Here is a 17,650-nt window from a genome sequence, read left to right on the forward strand (position 1 = left end):
CGCTATAAGTCTTTGGAAAGTGTGCTGGAAAAGATTAATAAATAAGATTTGCATGGGCAAGCATCGGAGGGCTGAGTGCGTGCGCGGGTTCTAGTTCTTAGGGCAGGTGGCCAATGTAGCCAGAGGAAATTTCTTCCTGAACTCGGTTGTCTCTGCTCCTCGTCCCGCCTCGGCGCCGTCTCGCTTGACTCTGGCCAGCGCTGGGTCGGTCGCGCGCGAGCCGCTCATTGAGGAATTCCTCCCGCGGGGAAGGCTAGAAACCCACAGAGAAAAGGGCGGGAGAGTTCGAGGGAGAGTGCGCGCGCGCACACACACGCACGCATTAAAGTAGCTAGGAAAGGGCTGGCTATACAGTAGCAGCTGCTGATGTTCCCACTAATATCGCCTCAGCCCGTCTCCTTCTCCCGCGCGCGCCTTTGGCAGAGGCGCCGCCGCCTGGCAAGGAGGGAGCCTCGCGCGCGTGCCGCCGCCTCCTCCTGACAGTCCCGAGGAAGCAGCCTCGCCTCAGAGGCAGCGGCGGAGGGAGGGAGAGAGCGAGTGAGTGAGAGGCAGCGCCCCAAGCTGAGAGAACCGCCCGCCGGGGGGCACACTTGTTTAACCCTCAGAGCTTCCGCGGACATAAAGACTCCTGTCTGGGGCGTATTTTTTTTATTTAAGAGGAGGCGGAAATGGCGCTGCCCCGAGGGTCGGAAATGGACCCATTTTCTGGAAGAGCGTTCCTGAGGCGCACGTTTCTGGGCCTCAGCTCGGCTTCCTGAGGAGACGAAGGCAGCAGCTCGTCTCCCCCCCTCGTTTCCCTCCAAAACTTCTGTCATTGGCCCCTGTGGAGGTTAATCTCCCCGCCACCCCCAAGAGCAGGCAAGCCGTTTTCGCTGGGCGAAAGAGCCCCCTTTCCCTGCATTTCTGAGGGGCGACTCGCTCCCTCGTGCGAGAGAGCGCCTCCGGGTTTTCCATTCGCGGGGCTTCCTCCTCCCGCTGAAAGCGCGCGGCTCTCCCTTCGGGCTCGAGGAGGCAGCTCGGCGGCTGCGCCGGTTGCGACTGCAGATTCCTCCACGGGGTGGTCACGTTAGACGGCGAGAGAAGGAAGGGCTGAGGGCCAGCAGCTCTTATCTGGCCGCCCTCCCGCCAGGAGAAGAAAGGAAGCGCGCCGGGAAAACTTTGGAGCAGCGCGCGCACCTCCCGCCCCCCCCCCCCAGCGAACTTGCCGAGATGAACCAGACGGCCGGAGTCTCCAACAGCGTCCGCTGCCCCAGCGGCAAAGGAGCCAAGGTAGGGGCAGCGTTGCCTTGGGAAAGTTGTGGTGCAAAGGCAGGCGAGCGAGCGAGCGAGCGGGCGGGGGGGGGGGGAGGAGGGGGAGAGAGGAAGGAGGGCCGGCGCCCGCCGCGTAATGGTCTTCTTGGCTGCTGCCACCTTCTTTGCGGGACGGCGCAGGGCTTCTACGCCGCCGCCCTGCTGTTTTGCCTGCAGTTTGGGCTCGCCTTTGCCAGAATGTGTTCAGGTACCGCGCAGGTCGGGATTCTCTGCCTGCGCGCGGTCGGGGGGGAAACGCCTGTAGCTGTAGCGCGTAAAACAGCAGTGTCAGGAGCGGGGGGGGGGGTGTCCTGTGGGTGTTGCTTCGAATCGATTCCTCGTGGAGAGTTTGGAAGAGCAGACCGGGCAACCCCAAGATCAGTGGGCGACCCGACTTCGGAAGCTTCTGGGCGTGTTTTTGTTGCTAGGGGTGGGGTTCCTTGCCTTTTAGGACTGGACACCCCTCTCCCCCTCCCCCACTTTGTGCAGAGCACGCTCGCCTTCCACCAATCTGTTTGCGATCATTTACTAAACCAGCCGATTCAAGGGGGGGAAACCTTGAAATCGATACATCGCCTACATGAGGACACATGTAATAGTGGAGGCTCTTGGGGTTTTTTGCTTGAGTGGAAACGTCCCTTGGGGTTTTTTGCTTGAGTGTGAGCAGAGGACGGTCTAAGACGTGCAAGCGCCTTATCTGTGCAATTAGAGGTGTGCTTCATCTTGTAATCGGGGCTTTGTTGCACGGCACGATTGCAAGCACCCGTTTCTGGTTCCCTAGTTAACTTCTGGAAGTTCAGCGTCCTGGTTTGCAATGGAGCGCTCTCTGCGTTCGTGCACATATACTACATCATGTAATGAATTGTTGTCAAGCTTCATCTAGCCGCCTCATCGTCCAAGTCCCATGACTGGACAGAATCCGTATTCACACCGTTAGTTCTGCTCCTCGGAGTGTAATCCTCTGCACTTTTACTCTGCTGTAAATCTCAGAGGTCAACGGAATCTTAAGCCCTGTTAAGGAGGGAAGAAATGCATTGTATTAATTCACACCTTTTAAAATCTTGGGCTGGGGGCATTAATGCTTCCAGGCTTGCAAGGCAGTGTAAGTAAAGCTATTCCTGTCTAACTCAAAAGTTATTGTTGCACTCCTGCTCAAGCAAGAAGTGGGGTTAAAGTTTGAATCCCAAAGCCACATTTCCCTACCTGAAGGCATGCCATACTGCAGTTAACGCTTAGGCTGAAGTCCTAACCCCATTTACCTAAGAACAAGCCCTATTGAATTCTGTAGTACTTACTTCTGAGTAGGCACAGCTAGGATTGTCATGTTATTTTTGTGCCCCACCATCCATTTTTGAAAGCCAAGGCCTAACCCTGGAATAAATGATGAACATATGAAAGTGTACATCTCCCTTGTCACTGAGGCAACTGAGAGCTCCCATAAACTGGGATTAGGGAAGGTCCTTGCAAACTGAAGGTGATACTGGCATCTGTTTTTATGTATGTATTAAGCACTGTGTATAATTTAGTCCTCAGCCAAAGATTATAGTGCTAGCCAATAGTTTTGCACCTGTGTGCCCCCCCCCCAATATCCACATGCAACCCACTGCTGTTGAGAGAATGCACACAGCCTTCAAAAAAACACCAACAAGGTAGCCTTGGTGGTCACCTTTTAAAAGTTAGACTTTGCTGCTGGTCTAAAGTTAAATGCAGTTTGGAGGTTTGCTTTAAATGTTATTGCTATGCTAACTGTAAGGCATGTTGAGAGAAGTCTGCTTTGAAAAGTGTCATATAAAATAAAATAAGCAAACAGAAATGCAAAGATAATACAAGCAGAACCTCACTACAAGGGTCAGGTCTGTGGCGTCTAAAGCAGCCTTCCCCAGCCTGGTGTCCGCCAGAGGTTTTGGACCAAAACTCCCATCAGCCATCAGCTGGGGCTGATGGGAGTTGTAGTCCAAAACTTCTGGAATGCACGAGGTTGGGGAAGGCTATTCTAAAGCGTTTAATAACTGTATATAAAAAGAAAGCTAAAGAGAGACTGAAATGGTGCAGTTAAATTACCTGCCACCATTCTTATCACAGGTCATACACACAATATGGATATATTTATCCAAAATAAGAAATAGGAGCTGAATGCTATTCACATTAGCAAGCCACAAGACAGGTGTAGTTGTTGCGCCATCTGGGAAAACGAACTGCAATTTCATTAGTACACAACATTTGCCTTGGAATGCTGGAAAAGTGGCAATGCCTCTTTAAATGGAACACAACATGTCCCTTTTTGTTGATATTCCTGGCTAGCTACCAGACAGTTGTTGGATGTGTAAGACATTTCACCATCTTTAGGTTAGATCTCAGCACCTGAAGAGAGGTTTATGAGTCTTAAAAGCTTGCGACTCTTGAACAATTTTGATAGTCAAAGGAGAGAAACAGAGGGAAAGCGTTATGTGCCTCTCATTTTGTGAGCCTAGAACACTATTCTGATACTTCTACCCATCCCAGAAAAAGGCAGGTTCTGCTCAGTAAGTCATACTCATAGCTAACACATGCACACACATAATACACTTTTGGTATTTCTTCACTGCTCTGTATAAAAATATTTAGTTACAGTGACACTGTAACATTTATTACTTCAAGTGTGGTCCCATTGTTTATTTTTAAACTTCCTACAAATAGAAACTAGATGTTGGGAATAACTCTTGTGTAACTTTCTTGAAGAAGCTTGTTTTGGTACATAGGGGATCATTCCGAGTTTTGCAGTCTAGGAAAGCAGTTGCCATGCAGTTGACAGTTTGGCTTTGGATATTTTTTGATGATCATAGTATGTTTAAATATGCAAATACACAAACTTAAATAATAATTTGATCAGTAACTCTTGATGTGAGTAAAACTCATGAACTCCCTTCCCTCTTTTCAAGACAAAACCAGAACTATTAAAATAGTTAAGTTTGCAATACTTAGCAAACCGAAACTTAACTCTGCTACACTAAGAACGTTAAATATATTATGCATAGCTTGGTTCATAAAATGGTACTGTTTGGTATGTTTATGAAATTTATAAAGACAAGTTATTTCAAAAGGCAAAAATAGGAATTACAGATGCATACTTATTTCATTTCATATAATTTATACACTGCTTGATTGTAAAAAAACAACAACACAAAACCCTCGAAGCGGTTTAAAAACAGAATAAAACAACAATGATGTAATATATAACTGGTGTTAGAGATGAAGCTATTTTGTGTGTGTTTTCCACCAGCATCAAACTTCATGTTGTGTGAAAATTGGGGTTGGTTTACTGAAGTAGGCTTCAGTGCTCTACAGGTGGAGTTGCTAGCTTTCTGCCTTTCCCAGCCCACTCCTGCCTTATTCCCCCCCCCCCCCCCATCTGTGTGATTTAATTCTTTTGCAGAAATAAGATAGGCAAAACCTTGCTTTCCATTCACTGGGAAGCTGCAGCAGCTAAGCACTATGTCACATACTTTTTTGTGTTTGTACAAGTCCCCAGGGCCAGTTTCTAATGTCATAGATGGCTGGGGCGGGGATGACCACTGTCTGGGACCTTAGGATGAATAAGAGTCTGTTTATAATAATAACAAGAGAACACAGTGAAGCATCCCAGTTTGCTATGCAGTGTAGCAACTTAAAGTTCAATGAAAGATTGTTTGAGAAGAGTCATAGTAGTCATGGCTTAAATGTCAGCATTTCAATTGAATTTGTTAAGTGAACGATTAAATCCCTACAACAGCTGCTTCTACAAATGCCCTAGCTAGTTACAATTTCTATTGAAAAAGTGGTTTACTTCCTCCCCCTTTCATAATTTAAGATATTTAATTAAAGACAAAAGCTTTCTGTATGACTGAATTTGCTGCAAAGAAGCCTGTCAAAGTTCAGAAATAATACCATGCAACAAAGGACTGAAAACAAAAAGAGATGATCCAGAATGAGTAAGAGAATGAATAGATATCATTGTTGGGTGGTTCTGCACCACAGAACAGAAAACAGCTATTTTCCAACCAGCCCACACTGCTTTCATAATGGATTGAGCACATCTGTACACCTACTGTCCTAATTCTCCATTTGTTCCAACCTATCACTGGAATCTCAAGTAGCTTCTTGGCTAGAAGTGTTAATATCCATCTTAGACTAGTTCTGCCCTTGAAGACTGTCCAGAGGCTGTAGCTTGTGCAGAATGCAGATGCTGGGTTGGGGAATGGAGGCAGCATGAGAGGATCATGCAGCACTGGTCCTGAATGCACTGCCCTGGCTGCCAGTGAACCCAATTCATGGTGTTAGCACTAGCACATAAAGCCCTAAATAACTTGGGACTCAAATACCTACAAATGTCTTTCCCAGTATCAGACATCTTGGACTCTATGGTTTGCAAGTAAGGCCTTGATGGCGGTGTCACCATTGGGCCTTCCCAGTTGGCATTGACCCCATGACAGAAGCTTTTAAGTGTTGATTCCCTATTTGTGCAATGATCTCCCTAGTGAGGTGCATCTATCTCTATCCTTATTAACTCTCAGGAAGAATCTGAAAACATTCTAGTTTGCCCGGGCAATTGGTGGCTAAAGAATATTGTTTATAGTTGTAACTGCTTTTAGAATATTTTTAATTAACTATTCTTAGAATGGTTTTTTCCCTTAAGAAAAAAAATGTGGATGAGTTTGCTATCCTGGACACCTTCAGGAAGAAGTTCAGGATATAAATTCAACAATTAACATAGTAAAATTCCCATCCCACCAAATGGATCCATCATAAGAACCCGTGGACGTGAATAACAATAAAATTGGGATCAAAGCATACATACTAGAACAACAACACAGCAAAGCAGCAAGGCTATGCCATGAGAAAAGTGCCAAGGGCAAGGGATGATGATGATAATAATTATAATTTTATTATTTATACCCTGCCCATCTGGCTGGACCTCCCCAGCCACTCTGGGCTGTTGGGATATCAGTGTCACTGCAGCCCCTATTTGAAAAGCTGCAGGCAACTCTCTCTCTCTCTCTAAGTACCAGCTCTGCAATGGACCCTTAAGAATTGCCTGGGCGAGTCTCCTTGAGTAGGCTTGTGGTTCTCAGCATCCAGTCATGATAGCTTCTCTTTATTTATTGGTGTGCACTGCAGTATACCACCCATGCTTTTTTATATTGACTGCAAGCACAACCATAATGTATTACCTGTGGAGGCTAAAGTAAATGACAGACGGAGCCAACTAATTCTAGTTTTGTCTCTATTCCCCTCCCTGCTGTTCTACAAGGGGCAAGACCAAGACTACGGAGGAGGGTGCTGATGGCCAGTGCCGCTTCCTAGACTAAGGCAGTAGACAGGTGGGGGCTCACTGAAGGCAGGCTGAACTTGGTGGAGTGGTGCCCAACTTGCCCTAGTGGACCATCCTCCCACTTTTACACAGATGTTAAGGAGCAATAGGTCTCTCTTGCCAGGGTAATATACTCTTGCAGGCCCAGTAAGGCATTCAGGGTCTGCTTCTGGAGCACAGCAGAGCAAAGAAAGGCGCAATTATATTTATTTATTGTACCTGTTATCTTCCAGTGGGGAAATTCTTCTGCATTACAATGAAAAAATGCACAATAAAATGTTTTGGGGGGCACAGAGATGATATATTGTAGGCAACCATGGGGAAATGGATTTGTGAGTGAGAAGCGTCTGGATCAGCACTGTGAAGGGTGTGTGGTAGATGCTACGCCCATCTCTCAATCCACCTCCAGCTCACTGTCGTCCTGCTTTCCAAGCTTTGAAGAGCAAGTGGTAGATTTGGCATTTTCTTAAGAGCTGGACTTATAACCTTCTTTTTAAAGACCCAGGGCTGAATGTTCATTTGAGGCATCCCTTAATTTATTTGAAAGCACTGGCGATGTCTTATTTTGGGGTCTGATATTGCTACCCACAATGCCCTTTCTCAGATTTCTACTTCGTTGGACTCTAAGGAGTTGCTTGATGCATTACATTATTGGTATTTGTTATTTATTAAATGTCTATACTGCCCTTAAAACCAAGGTTCACAGGTAGTTTACAATATACATACTGCAGGGACAAACAAAAACAATATCACCACCCTTTATTTATTTATTTATAAAGTAACACCACCCCCGGTACACTCCTTCCTATCCTCCCTCCAGAGATAACTGCGTTTCATTGGTCCCCTCCATTCTACCAGGCTTCCATTATGGCAACTATATCTGTGCTCTCTAGCTTCCCCGTCTTGGTTTGTAGGTTTCTAGTATTTGCATAAGAGCACCGATACACAGCATCTCTCTCCAAATGTGTCTGACACATGTGTCTTTCCCTAATGCACTTTAGCCTCTTTGGAATCGCTATCATATCCTACTGTACTTTTATTGCCTACTTCTACCATTCTCCTATTTTTACAGTCATAAACATTTCCATCCTTGTCTTTTAGGGATGATTTTGTCCAGAACTAAATGTTCGTCAGTGCCTATCAACTTTCTCAGAATGATTAGTTTAAAAGCTGCTCTACCATCTCTCTCTCTCTCTCTCTCTCTCTCTCTCTCTCTCTCAGCACTAACAGTCTGGTTCCATCCTAGTTCACGTGAAATGTTTTGAATTGGCAAGGAGGGAATCCCTACCATGAGAGCGAAATAACAGACCTGTCACTCGGACTTGCTACAGAGTTTCCTTCGCTCCTTCTGACAGCTGTGACTAATACTAATGACTTTTGTGAGTGGTTTTTGCAAGCTCATTTTATTTCACACTTTATGATTGCGTTCCAGCAATTCTCTGTTCTGCTGCCAGACCTCCCCATTACCTTGTAGGAGAGCAGTGCGTGATTCTTTCTTTAAAATTCTAGCCCATTCTAACCCAATTGCTTGGGGGCAGGTAACCACAATCTAACTGAGCATGCTGGGTACTTTTTCCCCACCCCCTGAAAAAGAAAAACTGAACTTGGCAGTTCAGTTAGATTGAACTTGGTTACTTGGCAGTTTGCTTTTTTATTTTTTAAAAAGGAAAGTTTTTAAAAGAAAGTATTAGCATCTGACAGCTGTGAACACCTGTGTGATCAAAGCTTACCGTATTTTTTGCTCTATAAGACTCACTTTTTCCCTCCTAAAAAGTAAGGGGAAATGTGTGTGCATCTTATGGAATGAATGCAGGCTGCACAGCTATCCCAGAAGCCAGAACAGCAAGAGGGATTGCTGCTTTCACTGTGCAGCAATCCCTCTTGCTGTTCTGGCTTCTGAGATTCAGAATATTTTTTTTCTTGTTTTCCTCCTCCAAAAACTAGGTGCGTCTTGTGGTCTGGTGCATCTTATAGAGCGAAAAATACGGGTACCTTGTAAATCTAAAAGGCTCATAATCTAATCTGATACAGTACGAAGTTGCCCTCTTTCTAATGGACACCTGATACAGACTCCCCCTCCTTAGCAACATAAGACTGAACCTTAAAAAAAATTAATTTCTCAACCTCACTTGCCCATCATCTTTAAAGAGAGTTGATGCTTGGAGGGATTGCTTGAAAATGGGCGAAGGTTGTTAGGGTGTGTGTTTATCTTCAACCCATAAATCTTGCTCTCTGTACATGCACCATGGAAGCTTCACTAAAGCTGTTAAGCCCACCAACACAAAACACTTGTTTTAAGCAGAGGTGTTCTACTTGGCACACATAAAACAAACACTCCATAGTTACACACTATATAGTGGTACCTTGGTTCTCAACCTTAATCCATTCTGAGAGTCCATTCAACTCCTGAGACTGTTTGAAATCCAAGGCGCGGCTTTCGATTGGCTGCAGAAGCTTCCTGCACTCAAGCGCAAGCTGCGTCGGATGTTCGGCTTCCGAAAGACGTTTGCAGACCGGAACACTTACTTCCGGGTTTGCGGTGTTTGGGAGCCAATTTGTTTGGGAGCCAAGCCGTTCGAGTACCAAGGTATCACTATATACAGGTCACAAGAAGGCTTTTCTCCTTCTTGTCCAAGAGGGGTTTCTGTACTCCAGTGTTCACTTGCGAGTTCTAAGACAATTTGCGCAGAGTTCTGCAACAACTTACAGTCCTGAAGTCTGGCAACTCTCCAAGTCTTCTTCTCAGATGAGCTCTTCTCAAAGTGTTCAGATAACTCCACAGTTCTGCCACAACCCCCTTTTTCCTGATAATGACCAGTGGCCCATTTCCAACAGCTTACAACGTGCTGAAATCTGGGTCCTTTTATACACAAAGTTAAATGCCTAAGTGTGCTCAGTAACACTAATAGGGAAGTCACCAGATTCAGCCAGGTACATACTGGGAATGCGGCAGCTCTTTCCTCACAATAGAATTAACGTGAAAACTGCTCTCCTTAGCAAAGCTTGCTCCTTTTTCTGGAGTCGGGGAAAGGAAGCTCATGGCTTTGCTCTACTGCCTATGCAGCTAGGGAATTACCCGTATTTTTCGCTCTATAACACGCACCCGACCATAACACGCACACAGTTTTTAGAGGAGGAAAATCCGTAGGCATGCCACCCGTAGGCATTCCCTCCATAACACGCACAGACATTTCCCCTTACTTTCTAGGAGGAAAAAAGTGAGTGTTATGGTGCAAAAAATATGGTATGTTCTCCCTTCCTACACTGTACTGTGAACTGCAGCACAGGATGGGAAGTGAGAGGAGGATTGCCCAATAATAGGGTGGGATTTGCTTCCGTCCTAGCAGTGTCACTCTTGGAGTTACTAACCTTATTCTCTTGTGCCTTACAGCATTGGTTGGAAGAAATACACAGTCAATGTAATGTTATATCCTAAGTTTATGTTGGGCTCACACAGTTTTGCATACAAAATACCGTATCTACAATCCCAGACAATTTCCAGTTAGAGCTGTGAATGACTCTTGCCTGAAAACCTGGACAGCTCCTTCAGGTCAGCATAAGGAAGGCTGAGCAAGATAGACTAATGTTCTGGCCTGGCATAATACAACTTTCTGTGTTCCTCGCAAACCGGATTCTAGATAGCTAGTAATCTGGTTATTTGCATTGAGTTGGAATTGTTTCCAGGCTGAGACACTTGTTATATTGGAAGGTAGTTGGTGTGATTCTGTTTTTCCCCAAACCGTTGATGTGTTGAAGATGACTGTCATCAGTATATTCAGGTATCCTAAGCTGTTCGTGGTCTGATCATGATTCTGGGAATTATTTGCAAGGTTGCATAGTTTCTTAATAGAAGCACCCTTCTTGTGCTGTTACTGGCATCTCTTGACTAGCAATGCCGTCAGCTCTATTGAAGTCAACAGAAGGAAACAAACTCAGTACAGTGGTACCTCAGGTTACATACGCTTCAGGTTACAGACTCTGCTAACCCAGAAATATTACCTCGGGTTAAGAACTTTGCTTCAGGATGAGAACAGAAATCGTGCTCCAGCGGCGCAGCAGCAGCAGGAGGCCCCATTAGCTAAAGTGGTGCTTCAGGTTAAGAACAGTTTCAGGTTAAGTACGGACCTCCGGAACGAATTAAGTACTTAACCCGAGGTACCACTGTACCATAGTCCATGTTCTGTATTTTAAGTAAAAGGATAGCTGAAGGAAAATATGCAGGAAAATTATGATCCCCATAATGATGTAATTTATACAATAGGTGGTACTTGTTGAATGTGGGCCAGAACCTGGAGTTCAAATTGTTTTAAGGGAAATGATTTCTAGCAATATCATCCTGTGTTTCCCGTTTGACTTGAACACAGCCTGCTTGGTAAAACGTGCAGCCAGCCTCTCCCAACTATCTTTCCCATTGCCAGCTCTTCTCTCCACTCTCGCGTTTTTTTGTAGTAACAGATAGCAGAAATAGGTGGCCCTTGAGGTTTCAGCTGGGTTCCAGTCTGTTATGTGAACCATAAATTCAGTTGGTGCCTGTTTGTTCCAGGGAAGCTAGCTGTCAAACACACAAATGCCACTATTATGTTGGTTTTCAGTCATTCAAATAGTACTTGAAAACAGTGTTCAGTGAACTGTAATTTTGCCTGTGAACAGACTGTTCCCCTTATTGTACATATCCAGATCATATCTATTTGATATTGGAGATAAGGATGAGGTCTATAAAAAGACATACTGTAAGTCCAAATACAGGTTTGGTTGTGTTCTGACTTTTATTTTTGGGTAGTAATCTTTACTGCTGGTTTTCATCTTTAATGAGAGCTAAACACATAGTAAAATTTTATTGGATGTTCCCATTTAAAAAATCAAGTTAAATTTGGTGCTTTAAAAACCAGGCAGAGTCACTGAATAGTGCTTCTCTAGCACATATTATAAAACTTTAAAAAACACACAGGGTATAATGTAGTTGCCCTCTACTGATGTTTGACCTCAAAACAGCAATTTAGAAATGAACAGTGCATTATCTGAATATCAATGTTGCTGTACTCTAGGATGTGTGACAGCAAAGTTAAGAAAAGCCTTACTTTTTCTCTGTGTTAGCGTTAGCAGAACAGTTAATTTGGTTGCCATATGACTTTATTCTGATCCCCAATCTCCCGTGATTGAATTGTGAAATGTGGTTCTGCATTGTAAGAGCACAGCACTGCATAAACTAGCTTGGAATCAAAACCAGCCAAGCTAAGGCATTCTAATCTGGGTCTTTCAACTTTTATATGGAATTCAGTTGTGATGCCCTTGTACTGGTTACATTTGTGCTGGACAAAATCTTGAGTGTGTGTAGAGTTGCAAAAGGGGAATAGCAGTGTTAATATTAAGCATTATTGGGTGTTTGGGGAGGGGGTAGTAACTCTGGTGGGGGAACACATCATGCTCCTTCTGAGGTAGTTTGCCCACCTTTGGTCCCCATCCTGCACTCGGCTCACACCTGTGGCTCCTAGAAGGTGGTAGCATGTGACAGCAGTCAAACCCTGGGAAACGGCTTCAACTGGCTGGCTAAACCAGGTGAAGGCAGTCAATGGGTATCAGAAATAAACCCTACACAAATCCAGAGTGGATTCCCTAAGATGGTTGGATGGTGCGTTTATATACTTCCTTCCAGCAACTCCTGCAGCCAAGCTGGTGCCAAATGCATTTCTCTGCTTTCCTTTGGACCACATCAGTGAGGCCAAGAGGGGGGTCTTGTCGTTTGGGCAGCCCAGAACCTCCATACACATTGCCCAGGCTTGCACCCCAGGGAGATCACTTTGGCACTGCTAATGCAGTGGTTTAACTTCATCCCTGGAGGTGCAGCCCATTGCCTCTTAAGACATCTGGGTGCCAGCAACACTAGATCTGTGTGGGAGAGAAGGAAGCAACTTGATAATTTATCCTTGCTTCTAGCTAGATAATTTTAATCAGAACCTATCCTAGTCTAATCTAAACACATTTTTTTAAAAAAAATCAAAATTATGTTCTGCTTAATAGTAAATAAAACCTATAAGTAGTTTGTCAAGAATAAAACCAATAATTAAAATTGTCGATAAAAAGCAACACTAGCAAAGCAACCCTTATGTTTCCCTTCCCTTATGGTCTTGATCTATCAGCTACTTTTAAAATGAGGCTGCATTTTAAATTGCATTTTAATCTGTATTTTAAATTGGTTCCCTCCTCCCCTATTATGTTTTTACTGTGATTTTATTGGTGTCAGCTGCCCTGAGCCTTGCTCTGGCTGGGGAGGGCGGGGTATAATTTTTTTTTTGTAGTAGTAGTATTAGAAACAGTTTAACCTCCCCAAATGAATAAAACCAACCTTTAAAAATATACATTGGAGGCTTCAATTATAGATTAAAACACATGCCAACTTTACATACTACCTTTACATCTGCTTGCTGGCTGGCAACAAGTAGGATTCGTGTTCCCACCATGAAGTCTCATTTACATTGTGCTTTGAAGGTAAGAAGCAGCAGGAGTCTCTCCCATTGTTAAGTTCTGCATGCAACAGTGCAAATGAGAGAAGGCTCTGCCTTTCTTTCAAGCCCTCTATCTGTATTGGAGAGGGTTGGCAGCTGCAAATAAATGGTTGGCTAATAAGCAAGGCTAATGTTTTGTGGACTCGTCCTCTTGGTATCCATGCTTGCCTACCTATGCATGGAACTGTAACTGGAAGTCTAAAGTGCAAACAGGGCTGGTCCTTCATTGGACAGAGACATCCCTGTGACTTGATTCTGTTTCTGAAGGTTTACCTTTGCATGGGTCTCCTCATCAAAGGTAAAGGTGCTCACTTCATAAGCCTGCCCAGACACTTATGTACATTTTTTTTTACAGATGAGATTTTTGAGTTTAAGCCTGTGAGGAGAGTTCCTTAAAGGTTGCAATTGATAGAATTGCCGCAACATTCATTTGCGGAAATATATGAAGCGAGCTATTTCTTACATTTGCACCAGAATTTACTGCTTCATTGCAGCCTTGGAATCAAGTAGAATTTATGAAGTCCTCATTTTATCTCCTTATATAATTTTTTTTTATATATATATAAATCTATCTTGCAGGTTTTGGTGTCCTCGGGTGTCTTCCCGTGTAAAAGTTGGGGACACCAAAACCTGCATTCCTGTACCCGTGAAAATCTACGAAAGCAAATCTATCTTGTTTTCAACACCAGAGGACATAGATACTGGCCCCTTTACATTCAGTATCTTCTTGCTATAGTTTTGTTTTCTGTGTAGTGAAATAGTTTCAGAACATGTTCCAGGGAAGCCTGGATTTTCTCAGAAACTTACCTTGCATAAGCTCAGTTGATCAGTAACAGCGTATACCCTCTCTGAAAGACAGCTTATGTATTGCTACTAATGTTTCCTGGTAGGGCCAAGTCAGTTGCATTCTAAGGTGACTCTTGGTACTTACAAGCTGATAGGCAGGCTCATCAGATGTGGCCAGTGTCTCATGTCAATGCACACATTCAGGAGTACTTTGGCCCATCAGTCAATATAGACAAGTGCCTTGGCACTCCCCAGCCAAGGAAAGCATATGTCTGATAGTTAACTCTTTGTGTAGACAGGCTCTGGAGCCAATTGACGATTCCTAGGTAAGGTCCTCCCCCTATTGTGTGGGCAGGTAGTCCCTCCCCCTACCTGGCTCATCACCTTGGCAACGCCTCCCCAGCCGGGATTGGGCAACTGACTGAGGTAGGTGGAGACCTCCAGGTATCCCACCTGGGGGGAGGTGAAGCCAAGCCTGTGCTAATGGTGCCACATAGGGTCCAGGGGGCTGTGCGTGACCATGCAAAGGGTGCCCCCCTTTTAATGTGGAGAGCGGTTATTATTGACAAGAAAAGCACTTTTACAGCAGCTTCCACAGTGCTCTGGATAGACATGCATGCTGCTTTCCTCCAGGCAGCGGTCTACAGATTGAGGCCCTGCAGCACAGCTGCAGAAACATGGAGACCCTGCCCACCCCCCGTTGGCTAATGTATCCACTCCTAATGTATCCACACACCTATAGCCTTAGACTTCTCCTGTACAGAAGTTGCTGCTGCTCTTCCTGCTTCAAGCCCCTTCCCGGTTCTAGGAGATAGCGGGGAAGTGGGGAGTCTACTGACCTCTCTGTTGGCTGAACAGCTTCTTCTTCTTCTGCCACATCTGGGGCGCCTCCATTGCTCACTGCCCTGACTCTCCCCTCTGTCTTGGCTCTCATCTAGCAGGTGGTGTCAGTCTCCATATATCACTGACCCCATCTCCTGGATCACTCTCCTGGTCCCCTGCCTCCACCTCACACTCTTTGGAGCCCTGCCAGTCCCTGGCAACAAGTTTTCCTTGGGGTAAGGCTGAATTGTGATTTGTATTGGTAGTTTGCTAGGAAAGGGTATTTCTGCTTTTTGCACCGGAATTACATGCTCAATTCCAGTAAAAGTTCATGGTAGTAAGTGTAACATCTTGTGTGCTAATGAGAATGGACAATTGCCCTCTTTTCCCAAAAAAGTAGGAATCGTCAAGTTTATGGAAGGACCTAGTAATGAAGGGCCATGTTCTTTGTGCTTAAGCTTTAGTGATTGTAGAAAAACCTCAATAGCTCGCAACACCTTTAAATTATAGCTTTTAGAGACATTAACACTTTTCATAACTTTTCATTCTGGCTTTGAAATCTGAACCCAAGACACGATAGAAAACCAGCAACTGGTCATGAATAATTGCATTATCATTCCCAGTGTGTGGTGGAGCTTGCTTCAGAATTTAAAAAGTGGGTGAAAAAGATTGCTTTGATATCTTAAAAGTGGGGATTATTAAATGAATGGGGTAGCAATTAATTAAAATCTTCAAAGCTTTAGCTTGTAGAAACTTAGTAAATCCTAAGGTGAGGACTCGGCAGTTATTTTTTTAAACATGTAACTAGAAAACCAATATTCTTTTATTTGAACTATGGACATCGATAAATTGAGTATTCAAAAGAAGAACATAAAGGGATTAAAACATGAAAGAAGGGGCAATGGCTGGCTGCTGTGGTGGAGAGAATTAGAAGGAGAAGGTTAATAGATTTATTGATGATGGCAGCAACATTTCCTTGTATGGCAAGGAGTATTAAATATTTTGACCCTCTCTTTTGTCCATACTATTCCAATGTGGCTTCCAACTCATATTTTAAAAACCCGATTAGTATTATTTTGGATTAACTCTTCACAAAACACCGCAGGAGATAGCATTACTACTACCTGCCAGAGTAGGCTGGATGAACCTGTGGTCTGACAGCTTATTTTGTTCAGTTGACTAATACAGTAAGGTATTAATATTTGTCCAAATGTGCCCCAGTAATTAAGGATGAGCTAACATCCAAACTCATGCCTTCCTATACTTAAAGGTAAAGGGACCCCTGACCATTAGTTGCAGTCGTGGCTGACTCTGGGGTTGCGGCGCTCATCTCGCTTAATTCGCCAAGGGAGCCAGTGTACAGCTTCCGAGTCATGTACCTATTTATCTACTTGCACTTTGACGTGCTTTCGAACTGCTAGGTTGGCAGGAGCAGGGACCGAGCAACAGGAGCTCACCCCGTCATGGGGATTCGAACCGCCGACCTTCTGATCGGCAAGTCTTAGGCTTTGTGGTTTAACCCATGTCAGGGAACTGCCATCGGAGGGACAGGTGGTGGAGAGGCTCCAGGAGAATAGGAGAGACTCTACAGCAGAAGAAGGAACCAGTAGGGGGAGAGCAGGAGTTCCAGCGGAAAGGGAATCGGGGGAGAGGCTCTGGGATACTTCTAGTGAGAACAGTGAGGAGGTAACAAGACCCCCTTTAGCAACCCCCACCCCTCGCCGGAAGCTGTCACGCAGAGAGTCCAGGAGGCGTATGTCCGTCAAACAGCTTTTATGTTGGAGTAAGTTCCGTAGACGCCCACTGTCGGATTCTACCAGCGACTGACGGAGTCATGCTTTGGGGGCTCCGTTAGTGCCTAGGTTTGGGTGACCAGCCAAACCCCAGAGGGATCAAGCTTTTACGCACAAGCAGCTCATTATCCCATCACAACCCAGTACTTAAAAGACTGCTAAAGCCACATATTCACAGCAAACATCTCCATAAAGAAATGGGGCTGCTTTGGACAAGTCAGTTCCTCTAAGTCAAACTTTCCCACTTGTAGAACATGAATAATAAATGGCTTGCATCATGGGCTGGTTGTGAAAAGGAGGAATATTAACAGGATTATAAAATACGCCGCACATATAAATAGGCCAAGATCTAAGGATCTGCCAAACTACTCTGTGTACTCGGGAGATTTTTTGGACTTGTGTTATTTTAAATAATAGTTCCCAAGCTATGTAGGAAACTTTAAGAAAAAGAAAGAAAAAGGGAGTAGAATTTCAGAAAGTACAGTGGTAGAGAGCCTGCTGTTCAAATGAAGAAAAGTTTTTTGTTTTTTAAATCCCACAAGGCCAAGTACAAGCTCTTGGGTGAACCTAAAGTAGCTTCTTGGATCCTGGCCACGGCTGGTAATTAGCTGCACACAAGTCCTGTGTTTAGCATAAGCACTGTCATTATTGGATAATACTGAAACCTGAAGGCAGAATGGTTAAATATGCAGCAAAGCTATTTTCCAGATTCTTATGCATACGCTGCTCAGGAGAAGAGGAGCTCCTGGCCATATGCAGCAGATGGGAGATTCCAGGAAAGAGACTTATTGTACCCGTTCCAGAAAGGTAGCTGTGTTAAAGTCTATTGCAGCAAAAAAATAACACCTTAAATGCCTTTTTTTTTTTAAAGCATAAGCTTTCATGGGCCCCTTTATCAGATGAATGGACTCTGGTCCATGAAAGCCCATGACATAATAAATTTGTTTGACTTTAAGGTGCCACCATATTCTTTAGTTGTCTTTATTGTGTGCCATGTCCTTTAGAGCAACTGCTAGAAACAATACAGAATTAGCCTTGTTTATGGTGAAACAGATGGACTTCAAATATTTTCACACTGCAGCATCAAAGAAGAGGCATAGAAACTGTGTCCCTGACCTAGTATGAAGGAT

At 44.4% G+C, this 17,650-nt stretch overlaps 1 protein-coding gene across 2 annotated transcripts in view; it reads left to right on the plus strand.

The window, feature by feature from the left end:
* The first annotated feature begins 659 nt into the window (after window positions 1-659).
* DPP6 (dipeptidyl peptidase like 6) overlaps window positions 660-17,650 on the plus strand; it is a 513,612-nt gene continuing 496,621 nt past the window's right edge. For both annotated transcript variants that reach the window (XR_014556579.1, XM_083704775.1), the window contains exon 1: window positions 660-1,269. Coding sequence is in view for 1 of the 2 variants with exons in the window: in XM_083704775.1 (XP_083560901.1) it covers window positions 1,210-1,269 (60 nt within the window). In the remaining variant the exon portion in view is untranslated. The remainder of the gene's footprint in view (window positions 1,270-17,650) is intronic.

The sequence above is a fragment of the Podarcis gaigeae genome (genome assembly GCF_964106915.1).
Source record: "Podarcis gaigeae genome assembly, chromosome: 12".
In the NCBI taxonomy this organism is placed as follows: domain Eukaryota; kingdom Metazoa; phylum Chordata; class Lepidosauria; order Squamata; family Lacertidae; genus Podarcis; species Podarcis gaigeae.